This window comes from Chiloscyllium punctatum, chromosome 13 (assembly GCF_047496795.1).
Source record: "Chiloscyllium punctatum isolate Juve2018m chromosome 13, sChiPun1.3, whole genome shotgun sequence".
Lineage (NCBI taxonomy): Eukaryota > Metazoa > Chordata > Chondrichthyes > Orectolobiformes > Hemiscylliidae > Chiloscyllium > Chiloscyllium punctatum.
The window spans coordinates 87948169-87965863 of NC_092751.1; the positions used below are offsets into that span (position 1 = coordinate 87948169).

General features: G+C 39.7%; 1 protein-coding gene across 2 annotated transcripts in view; it reads right to left on the reverse strand.

Annotated features, from left to right (window-relative positions):
- LOC140484622 (annexin A4-like) overlaps positions 1-17695 on the reverse strand; it is a 97454-nt gene that overhangs the window by 37111 nt on the left and 42648 nt on the right. Inside the window, exons 1-5 of one of the 2 annotated variants that reach the window (XM_072583143.1) lie at positions 15126-15349; positions 11751-11832; positions 5357-5451; positions 3927-4040; positions 348-438 (exon numbers count right to left, since the gene is read on the reverse strand). In XM_072583143.1, coding sequence (XP_072439244.1) covers positions 348-438; positions 3927-4040; positions 5357-5451; positions 11751-11832; positions 15126-15149 — 406 coding nt within the window. In that variant the 5' untranslated portion in view covers positions 15150-15349. Of the gene's footprint in view, positions 1-347; positions 439-3926; positions 4041-5356; positions 5452-11750; positions 11833-15125; positions 15350-17695 lie in introns of those variants that run through there. The other variant, XM_072583144.1, reaches the window with a different exon arrangement.

Sequence of the window (17695 nt, forward strand, 5' to 3'; positions counted from 1 at the left end):
CAGGATTTACTGTCCATTCATAGTTGCCTTAGAGGTGGTGGTGCAGTTCATTTGGTGTAGGTACACTCATAATGCCTCGAAAAAGGCATTTCCACAATTTTGACCCAGTGACATTGAAGGAATTTTAAAACAGGATGGTGAGTGGCTTGGAGGGAAAGGTATTAGGAAGGGCGAGAAAGAAAGAAAGATGATGAGGGTGAGAAAAATACAAATACAGCAACTGGTAATGGATGGAATTGGTGGAAGGAAAAGCATTCAAATCTGAAGCATGGACTTGGAATATTTACAGTGATTCCCAGTTACAATGACAGCTCCCATCAACATTAGAATTAAAGTAAATATTTTACCTGATTGGTAGGCTTCAGCAAGTGCCCAAAGTTGTTGGGTGGTCCGTGTAGCAAGAATTTCTACTAGGACAGGCTCATCAGTTCCAGCACCCTAGTAAACAAAAAAAATTCTAACCACATACACCATGATCTCAATCAAATTTAAATATAGAAAATTAAACTTTGTGTTGGCACTGTGCCTTTAGAAGGGATTTGTTCTATGCTGTTTCTCTTGCAGAGAGGTGTTGCCACAGTGGTGTCAGAATATCTGCTTCAGAAGCAGTGGGTAAACAGCATTGTGCTTGTTGAATTTTTTTAAAAATTAGACACAAGAAACACGAGTGCGTGGTGTCAGTCTCACACAGATCCAGGGTTTTAGTTTTGCTTTCAGTCAGGGGTTTGGAGCTGGCTGTTGAAGCTGATAAATGCAGCTCTCTCTCTGCTGCAGCTAAAAGCTTGAGTTCTCTCTCTGCTGCTACATTGTTTCTTTGCATGTTCTTTTCTCCTGGACTGGAGCAAAGATAGCATTTGAGGAAAATCTGTTTGGCTGAATTTGCCTTTGCCAAGGGTGTGTTGATGGGATGCCACATATTGGAACAGTTGATGACTGGTAGTTAAATAATATAAAATTTTGTTAAGCATTTCAGTAGAGTTAAAGTTATGCCAATTCTTTTTGTCTGTGTTTTAATTATGTTGTAAGAATAAAGTGCGTTTTGCTTCAAGCCCAGTCGTGGACCAATTGGATCATATCTGGAATACAGTGCCTTGCACTTGGCTTTAAATAAAATAAAAAGTCTTTGTCTAAGCTTTCTCCTTGATCTATTTTTGAGGGGAATTTGATCTGATCTGTAACAACCTCATCCTAAAAATGTTACACAACTATGTGTATAAACCTTTAACCTTTCACCTTTGCTAAACATTATGATACATCTTGCCACAATTTTTCATCTTGTGGTAATCAGTTAGCTATAATTCTGTTGGGTCTTCAATATACCTCAATTTGCACATTACAATCTTAGGAAGATAATAAAGAAAATGCAAGAATTGTTTTAAACCTATTTTCCAGGCTACATCTCATGCCAGGATAGGGTTCTACTCACATACTGACTTTCTACCATCTCAAGCAGGGGTCATATTGGCCCCAGGGCAGGAAATAGACAATTGTATTTTTCCAGGATGAGTACTTACCTCCAAAAGAGGAGTCATTTGTTGGGATTTTCAGAGAGGTGGAGTCCCTTTAATTGGCATTTACTGACTAATTCCCTGCCCAATTAAGGGCAGTGCCTAGACTTTTGAAGCTGGTTGGCCAATTAGAAACTTTCCAGCTTGACTGTAGCAGCAGGTTATGAAATGGTAAGCAAAGGTAAAAGGTGATTCAACAAGGAAGCCCTCTTTCAATGAAGTTGAGTCACGGTTTAATAGCACATGTCAGGGCTACTGAGAATGACCACTGTAGAGTCATTTGAAAGATAGACTAACCACAATACAAATCAAGTAAATGTCAAAATCTTTAACTAATGAAAAATAGTACATTTGGTACTACTGCAAAAAAAAGAGGGGGAGGGGGTTTCAGGAGAGAGACATTCCTCCACAGAGTTGCTCACAACTTTTCTTTCACCCAGGTAGACAGGGAATGCCTTTAGGTCTTGTGTCATGACCACAGATCATAACCTCAATATCAATATGACCACAGGTATTCAAGTGGAACATTTTTTTGAAAGAAGAGATGCAGACAAAGTATGATTGTGGATGTAAATTTCACTGCTTGTTAAGAACATCACACCTGAAAGTGTCAAAGAAGCATCAAAGAGAGATATGCATTACAAACTGACCTGTCATCTCCTGTCAGATTCTCAGACTGGGAGTGCGATAGAAATAAATGCAGCAGTCTGGACAAGAGAGATGTTTGCATTTTTCAACAGTACACAGGGTTCAGGGGTTAAGAGCCATTGTGAAATCTGGTTCATGATAATTTGCTGAGGTACATGTCAGTGCTAGCTTAGTTTATGTGCTACTGTGCTGTGAAAGTCAAAAATGAAGAATCAATGACTAATCACCCCTACAGTGTAGGTAAAAGTTTCTCTCTCTCTGAGGGCTGTCAGCAAGATGTCTAAAAGGAAACAGGACTAAAGAATTTAATCCACCTGCATAGCCAAATATCTCAACATCGACTCCTCAAGCTTTCTAAGCTTCACAAGTGTCCCAGAAGTTAGTTTACATATCTTTCAATATGTATTTTTTTATTCATGTGCACACAGATTCAACATGAGAAGTATATTGCATTAAATGTCTATAAACAGAATATTTTGTTAACTCAAGACAGACTGATTAAATTGGCTAAAAACAAAGACACTTGATTGGAGAGACAAGGGAGGGGATCCTTTTTAACTAATTTTATTGCAACCAACTGAAGGGGCTGCTGGGTAAAGGAGGAGAGGTGATTCATTCCTCCCCACCCAGGAGGGACTTGGCCATTTGCAATACCTCACCTAGTATTGTAATACATTCAAGAACCCTCGCCTAGGAACTGGTCATAAAACTGGTGCAATTGCTGGACTTCTAGCCTGTCACTCCACACCTCTCTCCAGACAGCACCATTGGTCCCTGCCATGAATCTGGAGATTGATTGAAAAATCCTAGTCAGCCTCCTTTCACTGGGATTAATAACTGAAGCACATAATCAATTTGACTGGGTACTCATTGTGTAAGTGTGGACCAGAAACAATCAGAGCTGTACAGCACGTAAACAGACCCTTCAGTCCAACTCGTTCATGCCGATCAGTTATAAATTAACCTAATCCCATTTGCCAGCACTTGTCCCATATTCCTCTATACCCATCCTATTCATGTACCTATCCATAGGATAAATTCATGAAACTGACATATTGGTAAGTGGAGCTAAATTTCAGCCACTCCTGTCTTTGACCTCAGCTGAAAATTCGGCCCAACTGGTGTCAAAGTTCAACCTAGACACCAAGTGCTAGCAGACTATTTGACCTTTACAGTGTCAGATTTTAACCTTTATCTGCTGTTCACACATTTCCATTAAACACAGCCAACAACAGCAGGCCGAATTCTTGCTGTGAAAATAATGCCAATAAAGTGCCCAATGGCCTTTCCCATTCAATAGTGATGACACAAAAAGCACGTTGGCCTAGACACTGAAACAGGATATTTACCTTGCCAACATTAGAAAAAAATCCAAAGAAACCCCCAGTATTGGCTGTCATTCAAATAGAAATAAAGCTGCAGGAGGAGCCTAAGAAAAGGAGAAAGAGGGCTAGCTATGAGGATTGTAGGGGTTGTGGATAAATTTAGTCCTATAGGGATTACAGGGTGGGGAAGCAGTTGGTGACTGCAGATAGCACTAGCAGCCTGTTGGAATGGGGACTAGGAGATGAGGAGATGGCTTACCACAGATTCATAATTGAAAGTAAGAAACTCAGCTGTTTATTCCAGCTATCCTGTAGGCTTGGTTGTTTCTTGCTGATATGGTTGCCTTAGAAGATACTATCTTGTCAAGTAAGCATTTGGTTCAGTATTTACACATTTTTGGTACTTAAAAGGCCAAACTAAAAAAAAAGGATAGCTATGACTTACTTCCATCGCATTTGCCATTTCCTTTGCATCAAATTTTCCAGGAGTCAGCATTAGACCTTCAACCACACATTCAAAGTACCCTCCGAGCTCCGATTTCAATTCATCAATTAGGCTCTATTGTAAAATTTCGTTACACATTATTCAACACAATAGAAAAAGTACAGAATGGTACTCAAAGTTCTGTTGTGACTTGCTTTTAAGAGTTTCAAGGCCATGGGGTGGAGATGCAATTGAATATATTTCACAACTTCTGTAGCAATCATCTTAGTGATCACCTTATAGCATAGAATTACAACAATCAACACCCTCTCCTTTCGATTCGGTGGATGCGAGTCTCATTGTCATACTCTCCCTTCAATTTGCTGTACATTTAAACTACAACCTCTTGACAGCTGGAAACTGGACTTCGAGCACAGCTGTGCCATTGCTAAGATCTATTACATTCAGCACCATAACATTTCTGCTGCTCTTGCTAAAACCTTCATTAATGTCTTTGTCACCTCTAGACTTTCTTTGTTCATTCATGGGATGAGGATGTCGCTGGCCAGGCCAGCATTCATTGCCCATCCCTAATTGTCCAGAGGGCGGTTAAGAGTCAACCACATTACTGTGAGTCTGGAGTTAGATGTAGGCCAGACCAGGTAAGGGTGGCAGTTTCCTTCCCTAAAGGACATTCCCTAGATAATTTGGAGATTCCCTAGATGGGTTTTCTGACAATTGACATATCGTCATCATTAGACTCTTAATTTCAGGTTTTAAATTGAATTCAAATTCCACCATCTGCCATGGCAGGATTTAAATCCGCGTCCCCAGAACATTAGCTGAGACTCAGGATTAATAGTCCAGCAATAATATCACTCGGCTATCTCCTCCCCCTTGACTATTACAACGACCAGCTGACCTCTTATACTTTATTGTCTGTAAACTGGAGGCCATCCAAAAACTTCATGTTGGCCATGTCCTAACAATGTCAAGTTTATCCTATGCTTGCTGACCCATATTAAGATATTGTGTAGTTGAAAGCCAATCTTCAAAATCTCAACTTGCTACAAGACCTTAACCTATCCTAAATTTATCTCACTATCTAATATAGGATTGTTCCTAACTAAAGGACAATAGACTTCCTGCTTTTGCATGGTGTAATGTAATTAGGTTAAATAGACATCAGTTGTTATACTTCATTGTAAGGACAACGTATTTGTTTCATTGACAAAATAAATCCATATTTTAAAGAAAAGATTAAACAAAGCATGCACTATAGTATTTAAACTCCACTTTCTATTGATGTTTCTGATCTGTTAGGAAGGTAGCAATTCTGATTTTAAAAAATTTCATCATCTATTGGACAAAGTTATCTTTATACAGTCAGAAATAATGTTTTTTCTCTCAAGCACATAAGTGCCTAGAAAGTATTAAGTGATGTTCATTACCTGATCATAACTTGCTTTAAATGCTTCAATTATTTTCTGTCGTTGAAGATTGGTGCGAGTTGTCAAAATATCGATAATTTCATCTTCATCAGTTCCTGGTGAATTAACAAGGAATTTAGCATCATATTAAAAATTCCAATTACATTTCTTTTTTACAGATATACCATTGAAGCAATAGACTTGCAATGGAGACTTTTTTCCCCAGGCTTCATCATTGATCTTCATGGAAAGGTGATGTTTGCCATTGATGGCAACTCATCCACCAGGTGTTCCTGCTCAGACTATCCAAACAAAATGACAGCTTCTGGTGAGATAAGTACCCATGGAACCAATTTGCCCTTGTGGATGGATAGATAGAGAATGGAAAGAGAAAATAGGATGGCTGCATGAACTATAAATAGTCCTTTGTATATTTAGGAATCATGTTCTCTTCATTGAGTAAGAGTTATCAAAGAGAACGATAAAGTGAAGAGATGTTCTAATACACTTAAGGGCTTAATTTTCCCATTTCGTGGAAGTACAGAGTAGGGAAAATAATGAAGCGAGTTGGTCCTAGAGGAAAACCTAACCCCTTCTCACCACATCAACAATTTTGAGCTGGATGAGCAGGTCCATTGGGGAGTTCTATTGACTTGCAAGCAATTAAGGCTATGAAGTAGTCATGAAGTTTTAAGTAGGGGAAACTAGAGACATGAATGGAGGCAGGGAAGGGGTGGCAAATGGGTGGTCTTGATAAGTGATCCTCCTGTCCCTGCATCCAATCTGTTTGGAACATTCTCACCACAAACTGTACCCCACAGATCAAAATGTAAAAAAAACCATACATTCTTGCTACTAGATCTTGAGGAGTAGGCCGTAGAACCCAAAAGCTGCTGGTTTCTGAACACTGGCAGCTTCTGGTGACCTGGATCATCAGTTGACTTCAGTGATAGGGGGAGATACACCTACATACACCCATCAATGCTTAAAATGAGCTGGCTGGCGGGTGGTTGGATGAGTTCTCTTGCCAGTGGGGGATGGCATGCTTGACACCCCGACACTTAGGTGGAAAAAAAAGGGAAATTTACATCCTTAAACTAGGAAGGTTTCCTGCATCTAGAAACATGTGGAAGATGAAGCAAGCACATAGAATGATTGTGCAGTTTTCCATTCCTAGAATATGATGAAACCTGAGGCTATCTGATTTGACAGATAGTTGGCTGACATGCTCTCCCATTCCTGCCTTAGGCATGTTGGAAGGATTTACAATTTCATAAATCAGAGTATGAACACACCTTCTGTGGCTATCAAGTCCTGGGATGAAGCTTATATCCTGAAATGTAGTCACTTATGTAACAATCTGTAGGCAATCTGTGCACAGGAAGCTCCCACAAAGATCGATGTGAGAATTGCTAAATGATATTGTATGAGCAATAGCTGTTAGCCAGGTCACCAGGACTTGTATTGCCATTGGACCCAACACACCATTTGACACAAAAGACAGAACCTCCCTTTAATGTCCCTTCTGAACAAGGTACTTCCAATGGTGCAGTTCTCCCTCAGTACAGCATTCAAGAGGTGAGAGAATTGCCAGGCAAGTCACATCTGATATAATAAAGGAAAGATTTATGAAGAATATTGCAAAGTACTTCAAACAAAATACAGTACTCTTCAGAGTTTATTCAGGCCGAAAGCCACACATGAGAGAATTTGTTTGCTTTTTAGGCTGGGAATTTGAGTAAACCATCTGCTCGCGTCATTGATTTATGGTAGCAGCAGTAACATCAAAACAAGATTTTTTTTATTTGTGTAGCTTACAGGGAGTGGATTAAGAAGACAATTTTCTTTTCTGAAGAACGCTTTGTTTTAGAGGTCACGGAATAGCAAAATGTAGGATGGTAATTTCACTTACAAAGTAATGAAGTACAGAATTATACAATATACAAATAAAACAGTTTAGGATATTTGAAAAATTGTATTCTTTTGATAAATGTATCTGTGCAAATGAGCATTTTAAATTAAGCTCCATTGTAGATCAAATCTTGCAATGTATTACAAAATATATAGTGAAATATAGGTGCAGATGTTAACTGGAATGTGATATCGCTTCTAGCCTTCTCCAAGGCAAAGCTTTGCATCATATTTGTGAACTTTAAAAACTAAAAAGAAACTGACAAAACACTTCTAAAAATAAAATTACATCAATAAAGCTAAGTTAAGATCCAACATGTCTTTAATACTCAAAAGTGCAATGGGGAAAGCATTTGTTAACCCAAACAGTAAGGATATTCAATATTTACTCACTTAAATGCAGGGAAGGAGGATCCACACCAAAGTGGATCTACCAGTAAAAGTGGCTTTATGGTGTTAGAATTTTCACTGAATTTTCATTTTTAGCAATTTTGAATTATGAGCTGGAAATGACTGGTGAGGTTTAGGACAGCCCATGTTAAAAGGGGAAGAACAGACCAAACAAGCTTTGCTTGCTTCTGAGGCTAATTGCTGGGTGAGACTTGATTAAAAGGTTCAACAGACGCAGCAACCACCCCCCCCCCCCTCCCCCCGAGAAGGGCACTGTGGTGAAACAGAAGTTGGCATTATTGAGGTCAAGTACCTGGGAATTGGTTCTAGCAAGTCTGAAAGATGCCCTATTTTCAAGCAAATGGCAGTTGTTGAATGGTAATTGAGGCCTCATTGAAAAAAAATACAAAACTAACATTCTCTTTGCTGGATCTCTTCAGGAGTAGGCCCTGACTGACTATCCCTAAGACCCAGAAGCTGCTGGCTTCTGAATATTGGCAGCTTCTGGCAACCAAGGTCATCAGTGGAAGTCAGTGAAAAGGGGAAATATGTGCCCATCAATGCTTAAAATGAACTGACTGGCAGGTGACTGGATGGGTTCTCTTGCCAGTGGGGTGGCAAGTTTGTCACCACCTAACATGCCTGCCCCACACTTGGAAACAAAAGAAAATTTACATCCTTAAACGAGGAACGCTTCCCACAAGATAATGGAGGAGTTGATTAGCCTAAGATGGCAGAACCAGAATTAAGGTTTTTTTTGCCTTGAACTATGTTTTCTGAGTGATGACCCTGGAATGCTGCTGAGACAGCATGAAGGTTTGAAAGTTCCTTGCCTAATTTGATACACTAACTTCCAGAAACCCAGAGAGCAGAAAACCGAGTTAGAAGTATTGCTGTCTTTACCTGGGTGAACTGAGAGGGTGGCCCTTATCAACGTTTCAAGAAAAATAGCTAAGAAGTCCATATTTATGCTTGTGAATCAACATATCATGAAGGACGTTTTAGTAATCTGGCCAGTTTTGTTATTTTTAAAATTTAATTTAACTGTGTTTACCTTTTCTATCTTTTGTGTGAATGAGGGCTTGAAACAACGCGATTCAAATTTAAAATGCAGACATTAATCAACTTACCGTATTGCTTAATTTACTCTTTGCGAATGTCATTTTTATTTAATCAGTGGTTAAGTCTTTTGTTTAAGATACAAAATGATTGTCTAGAAATTAATTTTCTCTTGGCTTGGTTTTTCAAAAGTCTGCTTAGAACCATTGGAGTGATTATTTGTGGCCTTTGACAGGTTAATTGTGCTGTATTGTAAATACAGAGGTAAAAATACTGATTTGTCTGTCTCCGTATCGTAACAAAATTCACTAAAGGAGATTGTAAATGCTACACCAAAGAAACTTATTATAGAACAGGGAGAACCCAGAAAATTCTGATTCTTGACATTACATTTATTGCAATCTTAGACTTCTTAAAATCCTATGTCCCTTTTCCTGTCTGTCAAGAAAATACTCTCCTCTTGAACTGGTCACAAGTATTTTCAAGATTGAAATGCTGACAAGTTATTTTAGTTCTAATAAAATTCTGAAATGTTCAGCTCCTTTCATTGAGGATATGACTCCAGGTGCATCTTGTTAACTTGTGAACAGAAAATATTTACAAGATACACACAGAATACAAAAAGGTATCATCATTGCATTCCTTCCATGGTAACCAGAGACAAATAACAATTTAAGTAGCTTCAGAACTCAGTGTTGTTGATGCAAAATGTTCGGTTCTGTCTGGAATATTAACTTGCCTCTTTCTTGATGCGCGGATCAAACTAATCTCTAACTCCTTACACCTATACAGCATCTGTAGAGTACCAACACATACAAAAAGGTGTTTTATGGGAATAATCAGACAAAATTTGACAATGAGCCCAAGGAGGAGATGTTAGATCAGTGACAAGGTCACAGATGTAGATTTAAAGGAGCATCTTAAGAGGAGAGAGGGGTTTGGAGGTAGAGAGGATTAGAGAGCAGAATTCCAGAGCTTAGGCTCTGTCTACCAATGATGGGACATAGCAAATAGGAAGTACACAAGAGATTGGAATTGAAGCACTCCAAATTCCTTTTTAAAATCTTAATACATGAAGCGAGAAATGAAGCATTTGAATAGTTAAGTGCACCATAAATATTTTAAACAATTGAAACTAATGAATGATAGTTAGCAAAATAATTGACAAAGGATTGTTTGTGTTTTCAGTATTCACTTTCTGTTACCAGTAAAAGTAAGCTTTTAGTTTACATTAGTTTTATCTTCCTATACTGAAAATAAAATTCATTATATGCTGCAATCATTGAAAAATTAAAACTCCATAAACACAGGATATACTGAGACATGCATTAGAAACTGGATTTTGTGTTCTTAAATGCCTTGAATGTATCAAACTAACAATCTTCACTGTAATAATTAATTATATACCTCATCTCTGTTCTCTAACTTTTACCTGTTCTAACATGGACAGTGCAGATTATCTATCAATTACTACATTAAAGCAACTCCATGCATATGTAACCCAATGGAAAATAGTGCTAAGAATTAGATGACATAAACAACTGGTCTAAATAAACTTGTGAATAGATTAACTGTGGTTTACTTCTAAATATGGGAATCTCAACGTCACTTTGTTAAATGAAATAGAACTGATCTCCACCCAACATCTTGTAATGCTTTAATTCTAAATTCTGGAAATTCTACAATTGCAGTGAGAAATGCAGACAAAGGAGATATTGTATTTAAATCAGGGAAACGCCTCTTTATTTCATCAAAGCTGTCATAACCCAATGATGAAGTAAATAGACCTTTACAAAAGAAACCAGGTGTACATGCCTCTTAAAACTTTCTGGGGCAAACAAAAAAAAATAGGAGTTACATTTTAACAGCTTGTTGTATTTGATTTGAGGCAAGCATTAAATAAATCCACCCATAACATAGCTCTCAAAATCTACAACTTCATTTTAATGTGTGTCTTCCTTGTGCTTACAAGGAGCCAATTCTTTTGATAGAGAAGGCAACATTTGGCCATTGGTGAAGCAACATTGCCTCCATAAGTGTGTTACATCTGGTGAGGCAATGCTTCCATTATCTTATATTCAATATTACACTAGCTATGGATGAATTCGCTAGACACATATGACAGGTAACTATTATATTCAATAATTACATCTACAGGCACAAGTGTCTGGACTCATGTTAAGTGACACAAAGCAACATAAAAAGATGACGGAGGAGACATTTATACCCTCAGATTACTTGATGCAGCAATGACATCATGAGCTGGTCTGAAAGGCACACTAACCATGAGACACAACAATAGGATCAGCTCCAACAGACAGTAGACCAGCCTGCCAACCATTCTAGTTTGTTAGCAATGCGTTATTTCTATCCCAGTGGGATTTCATTTTTGCAAATTATATACAAGCCGACATATTAAATATGGTTCATCTCCTTTGGTTTTAGCCATGTTTTTAAAAAAACACTATCACTATTTTTAAAAAATTACTTCATTTTCTAAATAGCTATAATTGAATTTTTTTCTCTGGATCTAAAGATCTTCTGTACAGGGAGATTTCCTAGTTGACACATTCAACACAGCAGCATGACTTAAATCGTATCTATCTGGTGCATAAGCAAACAGCAGCATTGAAATTCTTAAGTGGGTCAAGGATCTTTGTGGAAATCAATTTAGACAAGAATGCAGCAAGAATGCATCCATTATCTTTCTGTGTTTTGCAATTTTAAAGGCGTTTCCTTTCTTTCAAAGAAAAATAATCTTCAACCATAACTATCTCCCCCTGTTTCACAGAGAGTGAATATCCAGAACTTTACTCGCAGAATTCAATGGCATCAAATTGATAAAGTTTACAGATCAAGGAAGGGCACTATATATACATGGGACCAACAGCTATTCATAATGACTTTAAGCAACTAAATTAGATGGCGCGTATGGAAAAGGAGCTAGGAGCTTGGCTCAGACATCCTGCTCCACTCCATTTCAGCTACTCAATGCAGTTCTCGCTGTTCCATCATGCAATAGCAATAGAGATATTTATTGAAAAATTTCAGTTACCTAGTCCTTTCATAGCACTGCGAAGATTTTCTGCATCATGGTATGCATTAAAGCCAGGATATGGTTTGACAGTGGCTCTTGGCTGCACAAGGAAGAACAATATAGTTACAATATTTTACCAATCATTTCATTAAGAAATTTAAGATGATTCAGATGGAAACATTCAACAATGGATCATTTTGCACAAATTTCATAAGAGTTACACATTTTGGGGATAAAAGCAAAATGGATACTGGAAGCTTGAAACAGCCACAGGATGTTGGAGAAACTCTGTATGTCTGGCAGCATCTGTCGAGATAAATGTTTTGAGTCCAATAGGACTGTATTTTAGAACTTTCCAAGGACTTGTCTCTCAAAAAAATTACAAGTTATGAGTTCAGGATTCTTCCTCTTCATCACCTAGGTGATGGCCTAGTGATATTATTACTGGATTGTTAATCCAGAGACCCAGATAATGTTCTGGGGACTTGGGTTCAAATCCTGCCATAGCAGATGGTGGAATTTGAATTCAATAAGTATAAGAGTCTAATAATGAACATGAATCTTTGCTGATTGTCAGAAAATCCCATCTGGTTCACTAATGTCCTTTAGGGAAAATGCCATCCTTACCTGGTCTGGCCTATGTGTGACTCCACACCCATTGCCCTCTGAGCAATTAAGGGTGGGCAATAAATGCTGCCTAGCCAGTGATGCCTTCATCCCGTGATTGAGTAAAGAAAATTTTAAAAATTTTGTTCCCATATTTCAACCACAGTACTCAAAATAGAGTAATCCCCTTAAATTTGGTCTTTATTTATGACTATGGTGAAAATAAAAGGTTATGGTAAGAGAGAATGGCTGGGCAGTGATTATTTATTAATCTATAACCAGCATGACCAGATCGTTGTGAAGATGGGTAAGACTTCAAGTTATATTCTTTGCTTAAATTAGTCCAGGAATATTATCCTTTGCAAGATTTTGAGATGGCCACAGTTGAAGACTGTGTCCAGTTTAGGCCCTGACATGGTGTGAGGAGGTGGTTCTGGAGAAAACATTTGCCTGCTTTCACTATTCTTCCTGACCTTGAAAATTAAAGCCCATCCTCACTTCCATCGTACTCATCAATTACTGTTTTCTTTTTATCTCCCCAACATTCTAAACATGCTCCCAATCAGCACAAATGTTTTGTGTAACTTTATATCTTTTAAATTATATCTTTTCATGGGATGATTGTGTTGCTGGCTGGGCCAGCATTTATTGCTCATCCCCAGTTGAGAAGGTGGTGGTGAATTGCCTTTTTGAACTGCTGCAGTCCATGAGTTACCCAATCGGGTTTCTATCCTGACCACGGTATCAAAAATCACAGAACACATCCTATGTAGCTCTGAAATATATCTTTATCCTTCTCAGTGTCTGTATCTTTGACACTATTTTCCTCCCATATTTCTCCTCAATAAACTGCCTTGGATTGCTGTTACCTATTCAATTCTTACCTATCCAGTTAAAGGCAGACAGTTACCCGCAATTACTTCTCCCATTGGTGCATAACTCCAACTGAAGACTGAGTATTCTTTTCAGTGTCTGCCACAATGTCATGCCTTAGACATCAACTCCAGCCCTTTCCTCAGAACTATTTTCTACAGGGAATCTGTAATTTCAGTGTCGTATTTGACTCTGAGATTAGTTTATATCCATATAATGGGTGTACCATCAAGACCTGCCCTTTTCTATCTCCACTGCAGCACTGGACTCTGCTCATTTATTTGTCACTGATCTCTCAGCCATCCTTTTATTACATCCAAACAATTGCAATCTACTCCTAGCAGCCTCTCCTACTTTCAGAAATTTGGTCATTCAAAACTCTGCTGCCTGCAAACTACCTCACATGAAGCTCTGTACATCTATTATTCTTATCTTTACTATACTATATTTGCTCCAAGTGGGCAGCACAGTGGCTCTGTGGTTAGCACTGCTGCCCCTCAGCGCCAGGAATCTAGGTTTGATTCCACCCTTGAGTGACCGTCTGTGTGGAGTTTGTGCATTCCCCTGTTTCTGCAGGTCCTCCGATTTCCTCCCACAGTCCAAAGATGTGCAGGTTAAGTGGATTGTCCATGCTAAATAGTGCGCAGAAATGTGCAGGCTATGTGGATTAGCCATGGGAAATGCAGGGTTACAAGTTGCAAATCCATGATGGCTGCCCATTATTATCACGTGTATGGCAGGTTCTAGTAATGCTCCTACAACAGGTTTGTCGGGTTCCCCTTTTTCCCCCCTTGCTCTTAGTGTGGTAACAGTTATACTTTTGGGGCAAATAAACTGCTTCTGTTTATCACAATAAGCTTCAAGAGTTGGAGTCAATTTCAATACAGAAATATAAGCCAAGTGGGGAGATCATTCCAATTCTTAAAATAAGGGAATAATTAATTTATTCAATTGGCCAGATCATTTAAGGTAGTATCTCCTATCTTTGTCTCTCTAATTGTTATAGAGCTCCACCGACAGTCAAAGTATCACACCTAGGCATTTCGAATATTCTAAGAATTTTTGTGGATCGTTGCATTTGTATAGTACCCTAGCATTTCGTAAACATTCTAACTATGGTCTTACATTAGTTACTGGAGCATTTAGCACCCTCCAGATCATACCAAAATAGTGTGGTTGTGTGGAAAATATACAATATTAACTGTCCCGATAACTGTGCGGAAGTAGTCTGTATAACAATCACGTTCCTGTTTTCTTTTGGAAACTGGGTGTGACAGAATGAACAACTGCTCAATCAGGAAGTTCTGCCCATGGACATTAGAAAGGGGACACACAATTTGCTGGATGAAATTGCAGCCATTCACCCATGAGGGCGAAAGAAATCCCGAGCGTATGGGGGGAAAAAAAATCGCGATTCGGTGCTATGAAGTTAAAACCGAAGCCGAAGCTGAAGTACTCTTGTAGTTCCCAATTTGTGAGTAACTTGACCACGCCCAGAAACCAAGTGTAATTTATCGCAGGTATTTCTGAAACTGTAAATTCACAGCACGCTGCTCCTCACAATGATATAATACTGGTCTTCAGAGGGGTTCTGTCTTACTCAGCCGTTGGCTATTAACAGTGTGCACAAATTTACAAAGTGTCAATGTTAATATAAGGGAGAGAGGTGTCGATGACTTCCCAGTTTATATTCCAATCCATCTGCGAGAAATCAGCTGAATTTGGATCATTTGCCATTTGAGATAGCAAGAGTGACTTACACGAGATGGCTAAGAGATACTGAAACTGGGGCACCAGAGGAAATGAACAAACCCTGAGGTGTGAAACACGTTTTTTCCGTCGTGCACTTCAAACGCAATGCATCTGAATTTGTAAAGCGCCCGAAAAAAATATATAACCATGCAATTTACTTACATTGTATACGCCCTTAGCAGTCATAATTTCGAAATTAGAAGTGTTTGTTTATAGATAATTTGCACAGAAGATACAAGGTAAGCTCAACTCTCTGCTTTCGCTGTCTTAGTAAGAAACAAGATCTGGCGATTGATTTGAGGATTCTTTTTAATAAAAGCTGATGAATAGGTGTGTATGGGTGTGGCCATACAATTTTGTCCAGACTGGCTTCTCTTGTCTAAAGGAGGAGTTCCAGGAGCTACCAGTCCTGTCTGGCAGCATCTTCCAATGCGCCAATGAAAAGGCAGGTCACCGCCGCTGTGAGCCCCGCCCTGATGGAGTCTTTCTTAATGGATATACAGGTTTTGCTTCCGTTTCTGCCCGAAAGTCAAGACAAGCAGTCTGCAGAAATAATCAAAGTAGGCTAAAAGACTGGTCGGGAGCCAGGGTGCAATCTCGGATCCCGAACAGGACCTATTCCTGAAATTGGGAAATAACCGTTTTTCCGGAAGTGTATGAGAACCACCCAGCGGCTGCTGTTGACAGAATCCTACAGTGAGGAAGCAGTCCATTCGGCCTGTTAAGTTCACACCGACCCTCCGAAGAGCACCCCACCCTCCCATCCTATGCCTGTAACTCTGCATTTCCCATGACTAACCCAACCTAGCCTGCACATCCCTGGACACTATGGTCAATTTAGCATGGCTAACCCACCTAAACTCTGGACTGTGGGAGGAAACTAGAGCACATCCATGCAGACAGCGGATAATGTGCAAACTCTACACAGCCAACTGAGGTGGAATCAAACCCAGACCCTTGGTGCTGTGGGGCAGCAGTACTAACCACTGAGCCACCATTTCATACAAAGTGGCAGAATCAGGTCTCTCAGCTGGGTGGGAGGTTCAGTATTTTGGGTCAAAATAGAGGTTGTTAGGCTGAATTTTACCAAAGAAATCAGCTCAGTGTCAATTTTGGCGTGTTTGTTAGGTTTCTCTCACTGATGGCTCCCAGGCTGTTCACCTAAATGCACCACATTTTTTAATCATTCATGGCATGATGGCATTATTGCCCATCCCTAATTGACCAGAGGTTAGTTAAGAGTCAACCACATTGCTGAGGGACTGGAGTCACATGTAGGCCAGACCAGGTAAGGATGGCAGTTACCTTCCCCAAAGGACATTAGTGAATCAAATGGGTTTTTCCCACAATCAACTTATAGTCGCCACTAGACTCTTAACTCTAGATATTTTTGAATTCAAATTTCATCAAACTCGTGTCCCCAGTACATTACCTGGTTCTCTGCATTAACAGTCCAGAGGTCAATGTCTCCCCAAAGCACTTGCCATTGCTGGGCTGTCCCAGAGGTGGCATGTTTCACCTGCAGTTGTACACTGTCAGGCACTGGCAGTTCAGAGCCACCCTGCACATTTCTGTTTCCAAAGAGTTGCCCTGGAGGGCTAACAGTTTAGCTCCTGACTTTGCCCACAGGGAACTTTAGATCCTCCTGGATGGGGTAGTGCAGGACAGGGCAAATGTCTTTCTTCCAGGCGGCCAGAAAAGACCGCAGCACCACACTCTGCCAGATTTGCCTTAAGTTGACATCCAGGTCAGTGCCACGCTGTTGAATTCAGAAATGACAATGACCTTCATCGTTCTGTTATAATAAATGCCACTATCTTCTCTCAGATATGTTATACTTACTAACTGTGCTACAGCAGCCACCTCCCAGTAAGGCCGTTGCTCTACCATTCTCACCAATGCCTGCAATAACATCCCTCGCTCACTCCCACCCACCCATCCAATTCCCTGCACCACTAACCTTGTGTGGTCTGAGTTACCCACTCACTCTGGACACCTTTCCTCACCTGTACCAGCAGTAATAGCTACACCATCCACTTTCATCTCACTCAATTCCTCACTTGATCTCATTCCTGGAAAAAAAAGGGCCCACTGCAGGGAGGAGAAAATGAGGACTGCAGATGCTGGAGATCAGAGTCAAGAGTGTGGTGCTGAAAAAGCACAGCAGATCAGGCAGTATCTGAGGAGCAGGAGAATCGATGTTTTGGGCGTAAGCCCTTCATCACTTCAGGGTAGAGAGAGCTAAGATAGCTGGTGGGATGCCTGACATTCTTTACAAGGAGAGGATCCTTGCCTGAGCTGAAGAGGACTCTAACCACTCGTATAGTGATACCAAAATCCTCAAATTTTGGCAACCAAATAAGGATAATTGACAATTGCTGTTCTGCTCTCCCACAACTGCCAATGTGAAGGTATTCTTAACATGTTCATAAGGACCCTCACCAACTTTTACAGATGCACCAAAGAAAACATTTTATCTGGGTGCATAACAGCTTGGAGTATAAGAAACTATTGAAAGTTGTGTACACAGCCCAGACCATCATGCAAGCCAACCTCCCATCCATTGACTCTATAACTCACGTTGCTGCGGAATAGCAGCCAATATCATCAAAGACCCCTCCCCACCCTAGATATGATCACTTATAGCTTCATCTGTCAGGCAGAAGGTACAAAAGCTTAAACACACATTCAATAAACAAATTCAAGAACAGCTTTTTCCCAACTGTTATTAG